Raw genomic sequence first — 19,472 nt, 5'->3', positions numbered from 1 at the left:
GCGTCTGGTGGACACTGCTTGCTTGTGGGTATCTGCGTAGATGGCGCTCCCTTCAGAGCTGCCCTGACAGCACTGACCTCAACACCTGTTCCTTTCAAATAGTCCTGCAGGACTCAAACGTGTGACCTCTTGGTGGGGTTTTTGTTGCACGTCTGGCACATAGTACCAACACCAAGACGCTGTGGTGAAAGCAAAGCACAAACAAAACTTTAGCTAGCATCCGTCACACAGCTTACTGGCTGGGTTAGCTAACAGTGGCTAACCCCCTCCAGTATGCACAAAGAACCAAAATTGAAACAACTTAACTTAGCATTGATGTTGTGGACTGGACCCACACCTGCAATGACCGCCCGTTCAATGTCTCCTAGACCTAGAGAACCGGCCATGCTGCCTTTCACCTAAGTCCGTTGCTTTCACCACAGCGTCTTGGGAGCTAAGAGATTTAGGGTTGCCAACTTTGGGTGTTTGGCTGGAGTGAGATTTTGTGAAGTCATAGTGCGTGTGCGTTAAATTTTTCCCTAAACCTAATTAAAAAAATGTCTGTTCCCTGACTCTTTTGCTATGTATAATCCCTGATTTAGGCCTATGTAAAACTAGAATGGAAAAGTTTCTTCAAAATGTACAATTAATTAATTGATTGCACTTGAAAACAAAACCAGTGTTTTTACCCCGTGGCATGGAAGGATTATGAGCCACTGCGCCCCTGGGCACAGACATGAACCCCCCCATGTAGAATTTTTTTTTAAAAAATAACCCCTTAAATGATGACTTCTGGCGAGTTTTGTGGAAAGAAATGGACAGATTGAGACTTACAAATATGAATGTGTGTATGAGTGTACGTATGTATCAGGGATGGAAATAAAATATTTTTTTCCACCTACCATTGTGGCTGGCGGATTCCAAAATCTACCAGCCACTCAACTTTTTTACCAGCCACTAGAGATACAGTATGAACATTTGATGAAAAATCATGACCAAAATGATCACGGTTATTGGTATTATTGCAATATGATTAAAATGTGCTGACTTTTTTTCTAAACCTATGCCATCAATGTTGGACAGAACTCATAATTGGCCTGCCCTTCATGCCCAGTAGCAACAAAACTAAAGGACAACAGAACAGCTAGTGTCATAAAAGTGGTGTGGCTCCTTTAAGACACAATCCACTAGAGTTCTGGAGCCATCCAACTTTATCTAACTCTATACTAGCCTATATCATCTAATTGTAATATTATATCTAGGTTTGTCATGTAGTTGAACGAAAAGTTTGTGAGATATTCCACCCTATATGAATTGAGATGAGCGCAGAGCTGTAGAGTAATAGCCTATGATTATTTCTTGAAAGTTAATTTTCTCGCAAGCAGTCACAGCAAATAGCGGCTATAGTACCGTATAAAAGTTATTTAATGTGATATCTGTGTGATGACTAGGCTAGCCTACTTTGTGAGTAGTTCAACAGAGAAGAATGAGCGGCCACACTTTGCGTCCGTCTGCTCAATAGGTCTAAATAGCAACGTGTTCTGTGAAGGTGTCCGGATGAAAATAGTCAGCGAATCAACAGAAAACTGTGCTGAGAACGTTGTAGGCAGATAGACCTACCTGCTGTTGGTATAACTCTAAAGACATATATGTATGCCTTAAACTCGTCTCTTGTTATTTAGAAACAATGCTGTGGTCTAGTCATCAACAAAAAATGAACGGATTGCCAAAAAAAAAAAAAAAATAGAGCGTGAGATTGGTGCTGAAAGCGTGAGTGTCACGCCAGATGCGTGAGAGTTGGCAACCCTGTCTAAGATTTAGATGTAACATTTACATATACATGTAAGATTTAGATAGAACATTTATATATAATATTTACATGTATTTTTTACATTTGAACATATTGTTGACTTTATATCGTTTTGTTTTACATGAATTTCTGTCTCAAATGTGAGGAAAGTGAGCTAAATGTTGAAAATGTTATCAGCTACATTTTTTTTACAATCAGCAGCACCCCATGTGCATAGGCCTACTTTCATTTGTCTTATGTATGTAGTCTGTATCACAACTATGTAGTCGTTTATCACATCACATATTTAACAGAAAATGTTTTTTTTATGCTTTAGAAACACATTGAATTGCGTAATTTCAAGGCTTTTTCTCGACCACGAGGTCAAATGGGTGGCATAATTTAGCATGCTACGCCTACATATTGAAAATGTATTCTTAAAAGACAGAAAATACGTTCTTGGTGAATTTAAGGTATTAACCTACCTTTGATTTGACACTCATTTAGCACCACTTAGATGTCTTCTTCACACGAAATGTTCTGTCCACTTTTCTCATATTTAGGCTCCCTTACCCACAAGCGCCACGCTAAGACCGTGAAGAGTTAGGCCTATACATGGGTTTCCCGTTTACCAACAAAACTAGATGCGCGCACAGCCGTGGGGCAGAAGACGCTTGGTGGCCGTCCACAATGTTATAAACTTAACCTAAATAGTTGTCTGCTGTAAGCTACAATCGGATTTTTTTGTATACCCCTGTTGTCTCAATGATAATAACATCTCATTTCAGACTATATTTCAAAGTTTGCCGTTCATTTGCATTATTAATATAACATCGTATTTTTGGCGAAGACATGCATTCCGTTAGGGATATTGAACATATTTAACATTCTCTAACCATCGTGATTTCGAATTGGTGCAGTTTTCAGCACAAAAACTCATTTTATTCTTTTGCTCTTTTGCATTGCTCTATGCTGTTCTATGGTGCTTTCTGCCTCTTGGTTGCGCACGCATGTTTTCGTGACGTTGCATAGAAATCCATATTCTCTGGCCTACTCTAGATATAGTAGACAGCGCCCTCTGTTGGGTTTAGCAGTAGGCTACATTTAGATCGCCACCAGTGTTGGGAGTAATGCATTAAAAAAGTAATGTAATTACAGTAATGCATTGCTTTTTGCTGTAATGCAGTAATGTAAGGCATTACCAATACAATTTTAGTAATATTTTACTCGGTACAATTCTCAGTAACTGAAGTTACTTTGCTTTTTAATCCAAAATTGAGAAATGCTCAATTGGCACCAGAGAAGATTATCCAAGAATTAAAAAAAGTCATCTATGCTGGTCCTGGAATTTGATTGCCTTGTTTAGATGACTGTTGAAAGGGAATTTGAGTTATCTCGTTATCTAGTTAGTTCATGCAACAGATCTAACATGGTTAGGCTATAGGCCTACTTCTCATTTCAAGCAGTGAGAATAACTAAAATGTTGCTTTTACAGACAAAGATCGTAGTCATTATTCTCAAACTATTTGCATTAAAGGAGCCGTATGTAAGAAAAATATTTCAATTAATCATAAAATGGCCCTGATATTTCACTAGACATGAAGAAATCATGTTCATTTCAAATACTTATATCACTGACAACAGTAGTCCGGCCAGGATATTGTCATTTAAAAAGTGAAGTTGCAGCCCTCAACTGATGTTGATGTTGTGTTTTGTCATGACATGTTGTGTTTTGGCCTGATGCGCCACCCTCCACCTATCTACTAATCACAAAGTCAGTAGTGTTTCGCCATCCGGGTTGGCAACCTCGAGTCAGGGGGGAGGGGGAGGGGATACACCGCTCTTCAGTATTTTGAAAGTGATTGCAGTACCAGTTTTGGCCACAATCTTACATATGGTTCCTTTAAGTCTACACCACTGTAAGTGGAAGGAAAGGCAACCAGCAATGATGAGAACCATTTAAAGTCAACATACAATTTCACTATGGCTATATTTTACTATATTAAGTTGTGAGTGACCTTTGGCCTTTGGGGCCTACATTGTCCCATGAGCCATAACTGCAACCATTATATTGTTCTTTTGTTAGCCTTAAGCCTAGCTCAGTCATTATGCCATACCACATCACCTCCTGCCGTGTAATGAGCTGCATTGAACACAGGAACATCTATTGAGAACACCAAATCCATATTTCCTGTTATTTTGGTGAAAGAAATGTAAACGTAGTGTAATGCCTTACAATTCAAAGACAGTAATATTGTAATGTAACAAATTACTTTGAGATGACAGTAACAAGTAATAAATAATGCATTACGCTTTTTAAGTAACTTGCCCAACACTGATCGCCACTTGCATAACCAACTACAGAACAGAACACAGTGGCGGAGCGTTTTGTTACACTATTTCCCGAATGTGCTGCGGCCTGTGACGAAGTTTGTCAGAGGGCACTGGTACAACAATGGGGACCCAAAGGGGACTGGCCCAAATTGGCTGTCCATCAGGGACATTGTGGCCAAACCAGACAGTGCCTGGCAAATCAGCGGCTCTGGGCTCTCCTGAAGTAGCCCATTGGGTCTGGAAAGGGCCCTAATGCAATATATATAGCAAATTATTAATTTATACTTTGTTAATTGCATTTTGGTAATTATTGATCACAATGTTGTAATTTTGTGTGGAAATATGGTGCAAAGACAACATCCCCGCACACAGACACAGTGAGACTCGGACACACACACACCAACGCATCACATCGGAACACTCTATCTACACCAAGGTGAAGTTCCACACGGTGGTATTTTGTTGTAACACTCATTTCATATGATACTCAAATCGAGCATGTCAACCAACATATTCACTTTTCAGGATTACAAATCCACACCGGATCCAGTTTATGAAGTAAACGTAGAATGCTTGCAGCCATCACCCGTTCCTATAATTATAGATAATGGTTCTTTTCAAACGCGGGCAGGATGGGCGTGCGACGAACTTTCGTCTCCAAGACTTCAATTCAAATCGGTGGCGGCCCGAAGCCGAGGGGCTGCGAGGAGTGAGACTCAGATTGGCAATGATATTCCAAATCTGGAACCACTCCGATGGCTTCTAAAAAGTCAATTTGATCGCAATGCTGTCGTCAATTTCGAGATCCAAGAGCTGATGTTCGACTATGTGTTTATGCATCTGGGTATCGCCACACAGGTGAGTGAAATTAATTTTACTTCCGCTGTAGGCTGGTTAGCATAGACAGTACCTTACCTATTGTTGGCAAAGTTTAGACTACTTGCTAAAAGCAGATTTGCTTATTTTCCTACCAAGGGCTGCGTGGAACACCCCGTGGTTCTGACTGAGCCTCCCTGCAACCCGCTACACTGCCGACAGATGATGTCAGAACTTCTCTTCGAGTGCTATGGTGTTCCACAAGTCAGCTATGGCATTGACAGTTTGTTTAGTTTCTACTTGAACAATAAGCAACGCAGTATGGATATCCCGCACACAGGACTCGTCATCTCCTCTGGTTATCACTGTTCTCACGTTCTTCCAGTCATCAATGGAAGGTAGGTGTTTGAATTGACAGTCCCTTTCTCATCTCGTGTTATATTTTCTCTAATGTTCTTTACTTACTTGAAATTCGGAAGTCAGATGCATAGGCGTATGTGTAGCTGACCATTTCGTTCCACTTTTTGTGTATCTTAGACTGGATGCAGCCAATTGCAAGCGGGTTAATGTGGGAGGAAGCCAGGCTGCCAGTTACCTCCAGCGCCTGTTGCAGCTGAAGTATCCGGGTCAGCAGCCTGCTCTCACTCTCAGTCGAATGGAAGAGCTTCTGCATCAGCACAGCTACATCGCTTCAGACTACCAACAAGGTAAGCAGTATGCTCTATGCGGTATGCTGTGCTCAGTTTGGGTAACAACAACTGATTATACACAATTGTCAGGTTGGTCACTTTGAACTACATATCAATTCAGGATGCATTGTGAAGGCAACATGGCTTCACTGAAGTTTAGTCTTCCTCTCTAAATGAAGCCTACCCAATGCGCTCCTCAGCTCAGAGTGATGACTGCGATGTGTTTGTGTGCTGTTATTTAGAGCTTGAAAAGTGGCGCAGCCCAGAGTTCTATGAACAGGAGGTCCATCGCATCCAGCTGCCATTTTCAGCCAAGCTGGCGGGTGCTGCAGGGGTGGGGGCCGAGGAGCGCCAGGAAAGGAGAGCCAATCAACTAAGGCGACTGCAGGAGATCAACGCCCGACGCAGAGAGGAGAAAATCCAGCAGGATCAGGAGCGTCTCGACTCCCTATTGGCAGTGCAGGTGACGAGACATTTATTCAAACGCACACAGGCACATTTTATCACCATACAATATACTGTACATTGGAATGTATGCCTAATTTCTTTCTATACGTCGTTGGGCTATTCCATGGGACTGTCTGCACAGGAGCTGCTGGAGGATGGGCTAGTGGATCAGTTCCAGCGGCGGCTGGTTGAGCTGAACATGGACTCCACAGAGGAGCTCCAGTCCTACATCCACAAGATCAGCATGAACCTGGAGCTCAGCCGTCAGCGCAACCTACTGCAGGAGGGGCTGGACAACAGGGCAGAGGTGGGTGTGTGCTAGTGGAAGGAAGAAAATTAGCGTTTTTCTTTAAAAACAAAAAAAATGGGGGGTATTTGGATGGACATGCAGTCATCCTTTTTTTTTTTTAAATAATTAAACCACCTAGGATCTTTGGACTGCACATTCCAAAGCTTATAAGGTAACTGCTAATACACTGCAGTGCACATATTTATATTTAATTTATACTACTCTAAACCACCTTCTGTAAATCAACTATACTACTGTCTACACTGCACTATATTTATTGTCCTGTCTATGCACCACCTGCCTATACTTTGTATATCACATTGCACTTTTCTGCTTTTTTTGCATTTCTGGTTAGACGCAAACTGCATTTCGTTGTCTTTGTACTTGTACTCTGCACAATGACAATAAAGTTGAATCTAATCTACCGGTAATCTAATCTAATCCCAAGTAAATTTGTTTTACAACAGGAAAACCTATATTAATTGGATATTTCTAACACATCTGTGTGTGGTGAGATTTGCCTCTGTTTGTCATTATTGTCAGGCTTTGGATCTTGATCAGTCGATGGAAGAAGGCGATGGCGCAGCTGATACCGATCCTGATTTTGGTGAAGAGAACACAGAGGTGGAAAGATCGGTTAATGTTTCCCAGGTAGGTTTCACATCAGTACAATATAATACAACACAACACATGCAAATCACAACAGCTGCATCAAGGCATAAATGTGAGATTGTCCATCCATATGCTTGAGGTAGAGCAGGGGATCTGGATTTGAGGTTTAGCTTCAGGCAGTTAGCATCAAAATTGGGCGCCACCATCTTAAAAAAAAATAGTGTCCCACGAGAGCTCACTTCCGGGCATGTTTATACAAACAAGGCAATTATGGTGTGTTCAGGCCATTTGGGAATATTAGGGACCACTCTTGTGATTATGTTGTTTTTCCGACTGCTAATTAAATAAACAACTGTATTAAAAGTATGGTCTAAGGCGCTTGTGCAAGAAGGATATACAGTGTTCAGGTGACAAACGCCAAATTCCCATGTTCACATTAAAATTGTTGGACTACAAATGAACTACAACGTGATGACAAAAGTGACGACAAGCCAACAACTAGGCACTCTCTGTTCGCAAACTCTTCCACCAGTTTCCCACCAGTTATACCCACATGAAGTGACGTCCATGATTATGTTTTCACTGGGAAAAATGTTTTTCCCATGTGCATGAATGCACCATTAGTTGTCACACAACTGATGGACAAACATATGTTGCCTGTGTGGAGAAGTGGATGTTCCCATGAGTCAATTTCCAAAACTGGGAGAATCAATCAGCATGGATGACCTAATTTGTTGCTATCTGTAATGTGGCAGCTAATTGGTTTGTTTGTCAAAATGTGACTAGTCTCTAGTCACTAGTCTAACATCAGCCATTGAAGAGAATGAGTCCAGGTCTATATAATGCTTCCACAAAGTGGAGTCACTTAAAAACAAATCACTAACTTATAGGTTAGTTAGAGAATAGGTGGCACTATGACTTTCAAGATCATGGCTCTGTTCAATATGTGCTCTGAAGACGGAACACATGTCAAGCCAATGCCCCTGAGGGGCTTTACCAATGTTAACCAGCTATACAGAGCTGGATAGAGCAGAGCAGAGGTATGATATGACTGTCATGCATAAATACTTTCTGTACACCAAGTTTCCCTTTCTGTCTCTCCCTTCCTCCATCTCCTATTTTGCCCTCTCCACATCGTTATCACTCTCTCTCTCTCTCTCTCTCTCTCTTAGCCTGCATTGAAGTTAGCAGAGTACCACCAACTGTATGTGGGCACAGAGCGACTGCGTGCTCCAGAGGTCATTTTCCAGCCGTCAATGATTGGAGAAGATCAGATGGGCCTCATGGAGACTGTGCAATTTGTGCTAGACAGGTGAGCGTTTACATCAACCTGAAGGAAAACTTGCACTAAATTACTTGAGTGACAGCTCTACATTTATTAAATTATGTCAATGCATAAGGTTGCAATTTTCACTGATGGCTGTATTTGCACCTTTGACTTTACTGTGTGTATGTTTTGCATCTGCTGAGTATAAATTACCAGTTCCCTGTAATTACAGTTTGCATGAAACTAGTTTGTTTTCCACATTCAGACCGTTTTGAAGTGAGCTACAGAGCACTTGAGCTACCACCTTAGTATTTTATCTAATAATTACAATAATAAGTTAAACATATATCTAGGAAGAAGAGTAAATTAAAAGGTGCCGTTGGATTTAAGTCAAGTTGCCTCAGACATCACAACATGTAAACTGAGAACCACACCTTTGTCCAATACCCAAGAGAGGATTTTGTGTTGGTGCAGGTACACTCCTGAGCAGCAGGGGGCACTGGTGGAGAATGTTCTTCTCACAGGAGGGAATCTGATGTACCCTGGGTTGCGGGATCGTGTGGAGAGTGAACTGCTGGCCATACGACCATTCCAGTCATACTTTAAGGTAAAACTGAGTGCTAGACTGCTTTCTGACAGTGTGCATACAGTTAAATGAACTTATGTGTTTGGACTTTTAAGTAAAAGATGTAAAATGTCCCACAAGATAAACACTTTGTTTGAATATTCTTACCCAACCACAGCATTATTTGCTACAGGTGGCCTCTGTAATATTGGACATCTTGCTTTTTTAAACCTGTGATTAAACACATGATTGTTAACCATTGAGCACTAGCTGAATCAGGTAACCAAACACAACACAACAGTGTCACAAATTTGTTATTGACCATGCTCTCTCTGTCTCCCTCCCCTGCAGGTGAGGCTAGCATCGCGTCCAGCACTAGATGCCTGGTACGGAGCTCGCGAGTGGGCCTTGCAGAACCCCCCTGGAGAACTGGGCTGGCTGAGCAGGCAGGACTACGAGGAAAAAGGAGGGGAGTATCTGAGCGAGCACTGTGCCTCAAACGTCTTCGTCCCCATGGCCATCAGTCGGCCTACGCAAAGAGCTAACGAGGCCGTTCCTGCCTCTGAGCTCACTCTGCCCACGGAGTCGGGACAGGCAACTGGTCCTGTTGCTGTCGCCATGGAGACCACCCCAGTATCTGGTGCTGATGCCTCCCTTTCAGACACCAGAGAGGCATCTTCCAACATGCATAGTAACACAGATCCACTTATTTCAACATAGATTCAACCCCCCAATTCTTATTCATTTGGATTGAATGAATGAAATGCTGGTGCCGAACTGCATATAGGAGTCAAAATACCAGAAAATGAACTCTTCATAGGCTGAGCATGTGTACACCACAGTGTATTTAACAGACTTCTGATAGACTTTGATTTTAGTAGTTTGGTGTGTTTTAATGAACTTGTAATCATCTGTAGTCTGTAATGGGCATTACACAGACCAATTGTTCTGTTTGGTTTCTTACTGTATGTTTTCTACAATTTGTTGTATGCAATGTCCAGTTTACTTACCACTTAAATGGCAGTAGCTCTGGGATTAATGTGGAAGGAAATTTAGAAATATATAATTAGATCAGGAAAATCTGGACACATGCAAATTATTTCAGTGAGGCAACCATTGTATTCTAGCTTGTTTTAGAGCTAAGAGATCACCTGTTGCTACATTTTCTCATGAAGCATATTTAATAAAAAAAATTACAGCAATACATGTATATTTGACACGGTTCATTCAGTGATACAGTACAGAAGATTACAACATGGATTCCCTTCTTTAAATATGATACAGTAGTAATTTTCAGTCAACATTATTATTTATGTTTACAAATGCACTATTGAATTTCCAAAGAAGAAAAAATGTTAATGTGCTGTGCAAATATAAAGACAAAGAAAATAGGTCAAGGTGCTGTCCCCTCACAAACCCATCAAATGATGTCACAATGTCACAAAATTGTCAACGTCCAAAACTCACCAGCCAATACAGCCAACACTGAACGGACACAGGTCTTTCTTATCTTGGTCATTAAATAAGTATTTGCACTTCACAGATGAGTGAGGGGTTAGGGCAACATAAATTCATTATGTAAGCATGCCTTCTCCAATCAGTGTGTTTACTTTATACTACGGGTACATTTTTGCCTTTTTTGCAATACAAAAAATAACGAGTATCTAAATGAGTTCTCCTTGGAGCCTTCAACTAGTTTCGATTACATTCACGTGTGAAGTCTCAAGAGATAATCCTGCTCTCAGAAGCTGAATGAAATGTGTCGAGTTTAGTGGACATTTGGTCATAGGTACGATTCACATCCTCACAATCGAGTTGTTGAGACTGCTATTGACCTCTAATTAAACATTTTAGTATTATGCTCCTTAAAACTATGGGGACCCAGAACATCATCATACAGTAGAGATGTCAGCAATGTGAGAGAAACACTCAATAGGACCATCATACAGGACATCTGCAGGGGTGAGTGCACTGCCTTCTGAATAAGGCACATCTGGGTCTCAAGACGATGCAACAAGAGCAACTTCACTGACTGAGTAGAGCGGCACAATCATGGTTTCACCATAGATTAAGAAAACACAGGAATGTTTTTCAAACACAAAAGCCTACGGTCCACGCCTACACACACATACATAGGCAAGCTTACACTCGCATACACCCATTGGACAGCCTATCCACCTAGGCTGAGTACATAAACTATTTCTGTGATGCATATTCATGTGTAATGCATGTCAGTGCAAATGGATGGCATGTAAGCAGCACAGATACCATAAACAAAAGTAGTTTTGTTCCCAGGACAGTCCCAATACAAAGTGTCTCTAAAGGCCTGAGAAACTCATGAGGTGAAACCTTTTGAACAGGCTTGGTCTGAACAGTTCATTCTAATGCCATGCGTTTCTCTCATAAGAAGGTTTCCATGTCAACATGCCTATTTGTACTTAACCTGAATGGCTCTGGCTGGAGGGAAGAGTTATTAAGGAATGATTGGACTATTTACACTTCACACAATCCCACACGTTTATAGTGAGATGCTGCCACTTCAGAACAGTAACAAACAATGGAAGAAAACAAAAGCCTTAGCGAATGCTGTGATGAACACAGACACAGCAAAAAAAGCTGCACAAAAAAACACACACATCAATTGTTGATAGCTGATCTGTCCGACAGACCATTTAAAGGAGTGTGGAATGAACTTCATCTCCAGTAGTAATGTACTTTCAAGTCTTTTCAAAAAAGAAAAACAAAGAACAAAAAGGTGCAATATCTAAGACTCGGACCGATGTGCACACCCAGCTCATCCCCAGTACACTCCCCATGATTACATGACTGACACACGCGCACGCACACGCGCGCGCACACACACACACACACACACACACACACACACACACACACACACACACACACACACACACACAGAAACCAAAGGACAGCAGACACTCCACATTTTGCCTACTAACGCACACGACACAATGTGCAGAGCTGCACTGTGGTTGAGGCTTGTGTCAGTATTGGTTGAAGAGACCTGAGCAGTCCTCTGGTGGAGCCTCGAGGAGAGTGTCCGTTTGCTCAAGCCCTGCACGGACGGACAGTGTGGGGAGGCGGGGACTGAGAAGGGGCCCACCCCTCTTCTTCACTTGCGAGCCCCCTCAGCACAGTGCTGGAACTGAGCAAAGCTCAGGAACACCTGCTCCAGAGAGATCTGACTCACACAGTAGTCCTCGATGCCATACTTTTCTTTGGCTGCCTCTAGGGTCCCAAAGACCTAAAGACCAAAACACACGCACACACACACACACACACACACATAAATCTTTTTTATTTTATATTTATTTAATACAAAAGATTGTCCAGCTAATTGCTCATCAACTATAAAGTGTCTAACTGAAAGCAGCGCCTAAGGTAGTAAATACTAACAGATGAACACACTGCTCAGTCACATCATCACACTGAAAAATTCACAGACAACATATGTTCACATTCATGGCAAAATTCAAACGGGACCAGAAAATAATTATTTTCTCACATTCACTTGCATTGACGATTTTTCAATCTAGAGGTCCAGCGGAAAGGGCGGGACTTACCAGCTCTATACGTGCGCCATGAGCTCCCTGTTATTCAGTGATGAAAGATAAATAATATGCTTGCCTTGTACAGCCTTGTGCCTTTTCTACATCGGGTAAACATTTGTGACAAGTAGAGCATTCTGTGCAGTGTTGTGTCTGACCATGTGTACGCATGAGTGTGAGTATCTCACCTGAGCCCATGTCAGGCTTTTGTCAGTCAAGTGGTAGTGCACCATGCCCTGGTGTTCATCCTTCAGTAAGCTCCCTATACAAACACCAACACACAGACACAGAGGAGATGCTAGTTAGTCACCGTCCACCAAAACAAGCCTCAATCCCACGAGATTTTGGGCTGGTTGTGGTTATGCGCACATTGCTGATCATCACTTGTCCTTACAGGAACATGCCGACATTTTGGGAAATAAGCTTTTTTGCTGTTTACGGCAGAGTTGGGTAAGAAAATACATATCCTTCTCTTCTCTGTGCGTGCAATAACCCAGTCTGACACCAGTAACTTAGCATAATTCACTTGAAGTGGGTTAGACCTATTTTATACAGTCTATGGCTTAGACCAGTTACCCTATAGCTAGTATATAGCTAAAATGGTCTGGTCTAACCCACTTCCAGTGAATAAAGCTTTAATTAAGCTAGGCTAATGGTGTCAAACTGGGCTATTGCACGCACAAAGAAAAGAATATAGGCTAACGGTGTCAAGAGTTGGTAGGACATGGTGGCTGCTTGCACCTGGGAATGTGGACTCGATGAACTCTTTAAAGAGCTGCAGCTGGGTCTCCTCCACCTCACTCTCCAGCCGCACCTTGGCCAGGAGGGTGTAGCCGCTGCCGAACTTGCTCTTAAGGTGCTGCGGACTGCCCAGACACTTTAGCTGGCCGTTCACCATCACAGCCAGACGGGTGCACAGCGCCTCACACTCCTCCATGCTGTGGGGAGGAGGGCGAGAGAGAGAGAGACGTCAACTAAAGAGGAGGATTACAGAAACCTCTAATCCCATTTTATAAACTAATGGCTATGGTGACTGAGGCTGAGCAGAACCTTTTGTTGTTGATGTGTCAATGGATGTGTCCATACATTCGTTTTATGATGTTTTCTATTGCCAGGGTTTATATGTTCATTCATTATATTATTATCATATTATTGTATAAACTATTATTAGATATGTATGCAGTGTGTGCATATGTATTTGTTATTCACAACTGCGTTGTGTCTCTGACCTGTGTGAAGTGATGATGACTGCTTTGCCAGACTCGCGAGTACGGGTGACAGCATCCCACAACAGTCGCCTGGCAACAGGATCCATGCCCGTTGATGGTTCGTCCAGAAAGATGACAGGTGGGCCACCAATCAGAGCCATCCCAGCACTCAGTTTCCTCTTGTTACCCCCACTACACATACAAACACACACACACACACACACAGAGAGAGTTAGTCTAACAGCTTTTACACCTTTTTTTCCTCATTGATTTGATACCTTCATTCAACATCACTCTTTACTTTGGGAACTTGTTTCCCTGAGCATCCTTTGTCTCCCCCTGCGTTCTGGAATATTCCATTACCTGTAGCTGCGGACCAGCTTGTCAGCATGGGGCTCCAGCAAAAGGGAGCGGAGCACGTTTTCTACGCAGGCCGAAGCGTACTTCTCTGGCACGCCCCTTAGCCTCGCATACATGCTCAGTGTTTCACGGCCGGTCATGTGATCCAGCACGGCATCAAACTGAGGGCAGTATCCAATTCTCTGCTGAACCTGTACCAAAGCACACACACACACACACACACACACACACACACACACACACACACACACACACACACACACACACACACACACACACACACACACACACACACACAGCACAGATGAGATAAAAAAAAATAGCATGTGGTGCAAGCCGCAGCATTCACACCACATCTGGGTCTAAGTGGCCAAGGGAACCTGGGTTCGAATCCCACTCATGGTCTTATCCTGCTCCCACCCAATCTCTCTCTCCCACTCACTTCCTACTTTCTTTACTATCCTATCTGATAAAAAGACCACAGTCTAAAAGATTTTCACATAGATTAGACACACCTAAACCTTTGTTTCCGAAGAGCAGTTCAGGCCTCTCTTTTGGTGGTATCACTGCATGCTGAATTCAGTAACACAGTCCTCTTAGGGATTTAAAGATATAACCTATATCTATACATCTATATATTTTTTGATCAAATGTCCTATAATAAATGGCTATATAATAATACAATAGTTGTGTCTTCTTCTAGAAGGGACATGTTCCTTTATTCTGTTCTCTGTAAGATGAACAACAGCCAATTTAAAACTGAAGTGGATTGATAGGGATTGATTTGCATTTCTGAGATGAAAAGAGGACCACTGTCATGTTACCATAGCAATGACAGAGCAGCGATTGTTCCTGAATGATCATCCACTCACCCTGTCATTTTCATTAACAAAGACTGAACACTGGGTGCTGTGTGAGCTCTCTGCTCGTGCTGGTCCCTTCTTCCTCCCTCTATAATCACTATCCTCGTCTCTCTTTTAAAACTCTCACCCATCTTGTCTTTTCACTCTCTCCTACATCTGCCGTCTTGTACGAGTGGCTCACCTTCTTGATGTCCCTCAAGACACTGTAGCCATCGATGTAGGCGTCTCCTGAGGTTACGGTCTCGTCTCCAGTGAGCATCTTAAAGGTAGTGGTCTTCCCTGCTCCGTTGAAGCCCAGCAGGCCAAAGCACTCGCCCTTGCCCACGGCCAGAGAGAGCCGGTCAACCGCCAGCAGAGTTGGCCCCCCTGTGTACACCTACAAACAGGAGCACACGTAGAGCACAATTACGACACACTCACAAACACACTCATTGATACACATTCCCACATGCACAGTAATATAGATAGTAATTTGGGCACAAACCCAAACAGAGTTGTCAAGTTAAATACATAACAACAGCAGGAATTACAACTTACACACAGTTAGAACACCCACATATCACGCCCAATCAAACACAGGCGCAGTAGATATGAGACACACTGGTACCTTAGTGAGCTCCTGCAGGATAAGAGGGCTCCCAACCATGGACTCCACCACAGGCTGGCACTCCAGAACTCTCTTCCTCTCTTCAGCCACATCCCTGTCCTCAGGTTGTAATGCTGCTGCTCCAGACAGCAAGAGCCCCTACACATGAGGTATATTTTTTATATAAATTTCTCATTGAATAAAATGTTTTAGTTTAACCTACATATGCGATGAAATATGGTTACCATCCTTTGACTTAGGTATACCGAGATACCCCCTGTCTTATCTGAAACCTCCCTCTGTGGAAATCATTAGTGAAAAGTATGTTTGTTGTAAGGTATCTGATGGTGTGACCCCAGGGGATAGACCAACACAAACATGGTTTAGGTTGGGGTTTTTTGTAAATATTCTTATCTCTGTTAAATACCAGCTGGTTAGATGATCACTGGTAGGGTGGCATCTTGTAATTTTCCGTGGGTGTGTGTAGGGTATAAGAACTAGCTTCACCCACAGATTATTTGGGCTTGTTACTTTGACATTTCATGTGGGTAACATGCTCCCGGTATCGAGAAAAGCTGCACATCAGCTGCCTTTGTCAGTACCAGGGGCGCTAGCTAAGAACTTGGTTATTATGTGTGGGTTCGATTCCCAGCTACCACCGTTGTGCCTTTGAGCAGGCACTAAACCCTGAGTTGCTCCAAGGAGACTGTAGACCCTGCATTTGGTATTATAATCAATCAATCGATTGATCAATCAATCAATCAATCAATCAATCAATCAATCTATCTATCTATCTATAAAACTGGCACTCATGGGTCGTGGCGTGCTCCCCTCAGACGCACCTTCCTGTGCCTCCTGCAGAGGGAGCCCAGCGCACGTTTCATTGTGCGCACACACTGCAGCTCCACAAGGAAGAGGAGCACGATGAAGAGCAAACCCTGCAGCGCCATGGCAACCAGGAAGCGCCCAATGCCTGGGGCCGTCATTGAGAAGTAGTTCTCCTGGTAGGTGAAGTCTGTTGAGGGCACACAAAGCACACAGACTTTCAGCTCTCTCACAAAGGCTCAGATAGCTTGGCCACATACTGTAAGTGTGAAAGAGGCTATACTGTTGCACTCTAGTCAAAATACATTACATGTTAAGTAATAAACTGACAATGTCTTGTCTTATATTCCAATTCCATGTTTGGGTATCCAGATCTATTAAAGAACCAACATCACCCTCTGCTTATTCATCTCCACAAAGCTCTGGAGGGAACTCCAATTTAAGGTTTGCCCAAATAAGATTTGCTGTGCTGAATCAGACTTATTACTCACTGTATACTTTGCAGATGGTCTCTGCCACAGGGTTGGAGGTGCAGAAGGTAATAAGCTCGTAATTTTGGTAGAACTGGCTAAAGGACATGCCCAGACAGTAGTTGGGGAAGAGCAGGAAGACCTTGTCCAGGATGTGAGATAGGTCCTGTAATTCCAGCTCTGTAAGAGAATGCATGGAGGACAGGGGAGAGAGAGAGAGAGAGAGAGAGAGAGAGAATGTAATCCACTCTACTATGTACCGACATGATTTGGTTGTGGTTGAAGACTAACATCACAGAGGTGACGCACAGTATGAAGGAGCTATGTGGAATTCTGTCGGCATCCAGTTGTCTTGACCGCAGCTGGCACAACTATGTTGACTTTTGTATTTAATACAGCATCACACATGGTACAACCTGCTATTACAAGAGAGCCAGCCTGGCGCTAGTTGATTTGCATGCTAACCTCAGTGGTTACCACGACAACACAGAACCGTTGTCAGAGTAAAATTCCATGACTTTTCCCTGACAAAGAACCTGAATTTCCATGAGCTACTATAGAATGAATCGTACCGACCAAAGATTTCAGAGTAGCCGCATAGCGTTCAAGAATCTTTGACTTTTTTTGAGTGGGCCATTGAATAAGCAAAGTTGGGCTAACCACAACCACTCAAGCAAGCAGTAATGCTAATTACCAGATATAATCAGGGCAGCAGTTTTCAGATTATATTATCTGCTTACATAATTGCAAAAGGGTTCTCCAATGTTTTCTCAGATAGCCTTTTAAAATGATATCAGATTAGTAAACAGAATGTGCCTTTGGGACATTGGATGAATGGTTACTGATAATGGGCAATGTAGATATTGCAATAAAGATCAGCCATTTCTTTCCATTTCAACAGTCGAGAACCCTTATGTAAGCACATAATGTAATCTGAAAACTGCTGCCCTGATTAAAAAAACAATGCAACTGATCTCAGCTGGGATTCTGTCTATAATGGAGTGGAATGGAAATTTCTAAGTGACCCCAAACTTTTGACCGGTAGTGTATATTTACATTAATGTATTTTGGCAAGTACATTTTAAACTGCTATAACAAAATTCCCTGATATTCTATGACTTTGCCCCACAAATGATACAATTCCCTGACTTTCCATGTCTGGAAAAGAATTTATCAAATTTCCATGATATTCCAGAAATTCCATGACCCATGGGAACCCTGTGTTGTTGACTGTTGTTTCCTTCACATTCTGTTGCTAGGTCATTTTGGGATGTTTTAAAAAAAACTAAAAAAACGCCTCATAGCACCTTTAAGTGAACGTGACTGTCTACATCATCACTCATTTTCACCTGGAATGGTCATGATGGTGACGGCCAGGAAGGAGGCCGTGCCGCTGATGATGTTGAAGATGGTGAGGCGGGTGTAGGCGGTGGCTGCCGTGGAGAAGAGGAAGCTGAGCAGGTACATGAGCGGCACTACCGCCCAGCCAAACAGCAGCAGCACCAGCAGCACGTCCACCAGGTGGTTGTGCTCCACAAAGGCCTTGACGGCAAACACCCTGAACACCACCTGAGAGAAACAAGAAATAATAAGAAAGGAAGGGGGTATGCACAGGATAGTTGACAAAGATGATGGAAGTTTCAGTGAATGTCCAAATTCAAACAGCGTTCAATGGAAACAAGATTAAATTAAAAAATGAAACTGTCTAGAGTAGGTCAATTGTTTGCTTGTTTCTTTGATGTTGAATGGAAAGTTGAAGTATTTTTGTTTTGTAAGTTGTTTTACTTAATAATACATTCTACTGAGTAATTCAGAAAACATTCTTGCTGAGTATTAGCAATACAGACTGATCATGACACAAAATATATGCAAAATATGAGAAGCATTTCCAAATGTGTGAGCGAGTGAAGTGTGTGTTGTCTTGTACAGACCAGCATGAGCAGGCAGGGCAGCATGAAGTTGATCAGGTCCCAGAGCAGGGCGGAGAGCCAGTAGTTGGACACGTAGACGCCGCTGACCTGTTGCACATGCTTGCACTTGAGCGCGCGCTCCGTCACCAGTAAGAGCGCAAATGTGCTGGACAGAGAGGCCATGCCGTACATCAGGTTGATCGCGATGGCAAAGCCCGTCTGACTCCTGCAGCAGAGCCAAAGGGAAACACAACAGGAGAAGGGAAGATAGTAAGAGAACGGTACGGATAGATATGATTTAAAAATACATACACATCGCAGGTTGACAATGTTATATTATGCAGTATGCATAACAATCTACTAATATGTTAACCCGTTCACGTAAGTTAGACACAGATCCATAAACTATGTCGTACTCACACAGAAAGCTGGCTCTGTGCCGTTTCGGATAGGTTGCGTGGCATGGGGTCATTGCCCGCGCGTATGGAGGCATTAGGTCCAGCCAGCATGCGGTATAGGGCATTGTCCAGCAGCTGGAGGGCAGTGGCAGGGGTGTGGTAACCCTGATTGTTGAAGTAGGCAGTTGCCTCTACAAATTTGGAGCTTTTTCCGCGGAAAGCCACACCAACCACACAGTGCTCATTGAAGGCTCCACCTTCCTCCTCAGCGTTTTGCAACACATACTCAGAGAAGTCTGTTAACAAGGCACACAGAGAACGGTAATGTGATCTCAGTTTTTTTTCCTCTTTTGCAAAAAACATCTAATATCCTGTTTTAGCTTTGCCATTATTTTGGGGCAGTGAGTGTTGATTGATGAGGGTAAAAAAAAAGAAAGTTAAAAGGCATAAGGCTTCTACATCAACAAAATGTGAATAAAGACATATGTTTCTAAAT

General features: G+C 42.7%; 2 protein-coding genes across 2 annotated transcripts in view; one reads left to right on the top strand and one right to left on the bottom strand.

Annotated features, from left to right (window-relative positions):
- The first annotated feature begins 4,582 nt into the window (after positions 1-4,582).
- actr5 (actin related protein 5) lies at positions 4,583-9,989 on the top strand. The gene is made up of 9 exons (XM_048245310.1): positions 4,583-4,960; positions 5,078-5,316; positions 5,456-5,625; positions 5,850-6,070; positions 6,197-6,361; positions 6,887-6,994; positions 8,128-8,267; positions 8,697-8,829; positions 9,139-9,989. Exons 1-9 carry the CDS (start codon positions 4,583-4,585, stop codon positions 9,505-9,507), a joined length of 1,923 nt encoding a protein of 640 aa, XP_048101267.1. The 3' UTR covers positions 9,508-9,989.
- abca3b (ATP-binding cassette, sub-family A (ABC1), member 3b) overlaps positions 9,950-19,472 on the bottom strand; it is a 27,059-nt gene continuing 17,536 nt past the window's right edge. The window contains exons 20-31 of the mRNA XM_048245308.1: positions 18,999-19,272; positions 18,600-18,804; positions 18,018-18,237; positions 16,690-16,848; positions 16,216-16,388; positions 15,395-15,532; positions 14,969-15,163; positions 13,928-14,115; positions 13,586-13,756; positions 13,098-13,294; positions 12,545-12,618; positions 9,950-12,052 (exon numbers count right to left, since the gene is read on the bottom strand). Coding sequence (XP_048101265.1) covers positions 11,921-12,052; positions 12,545-12,618; positions 13,098-13,294; positions 13,586-13,756; positions 13,928-14,115; positions 14,969-15,163; positions 15,395-15,532; positions 16,216-16,388; positions 16,690-16,848; positions 18,018-18,237; positions 18,600-18,804; positions 18,999-19,272 — 2,126 coding nt within the window. The 3' untranslated portion in view covers positions 9,950-11,920. The remainder of the gene's footprint in view (positions 12,053-12,544; positions 12,619-13,097; positions 13,295-13,585; positions 13,757-13,927; positions 14,116-14,968; positions 15,164-15,394; positions 15,533-16,215; positions 16,389-16,689; positions 16,849-18,017; positions 18,238-18,599; positions 18,805-18,998; positions 19,273-19,472) is intronic.

The sequence above is a fragment of the Alosa alosa genome, chromosome 6 (genome assembly GCF_017589495.1).
Source record: "Alosa alosa isolate M-15738 ecotype Scorff River chromosome 6, AALO_Geno_1.1, whole genome shotgun sequence".
NCBI classification, from domain to species: Eukaryota; Metazoa; Chordata; class Actinopteri; order Clupeiformes; family Clupeidae; genus Alosa; species Alosa alosa.
This window is presented reverse-complemented; position numbering and strand designations above follow the sequence as displayed.

Excerpts from the sequence above, each read along its gene's own strand:
- actr5 (XM_048245310.1), top strand. The coding sequence starts at position 4,583 with ATGATACTCAAATCGAGCATGTCAACCAACATATTCACTTTTCAGGAT. Across the intron at positions 5,317-5,455 it reads CTTCCAGTCATCAATGGAAG|ACTGGATGCAGCCAATTGCA; the intron begins GTAGGTGTTTGA and ends TGTGTATCTTAG. Across the intron at positions 5,626-5,849 it reads CGCTTCAGACTACCAACAAG|AGCTTGAAAAGTGGCGCAGC; the intron begins GTAAGCAGTATG and ends GCTGTTATTTAG.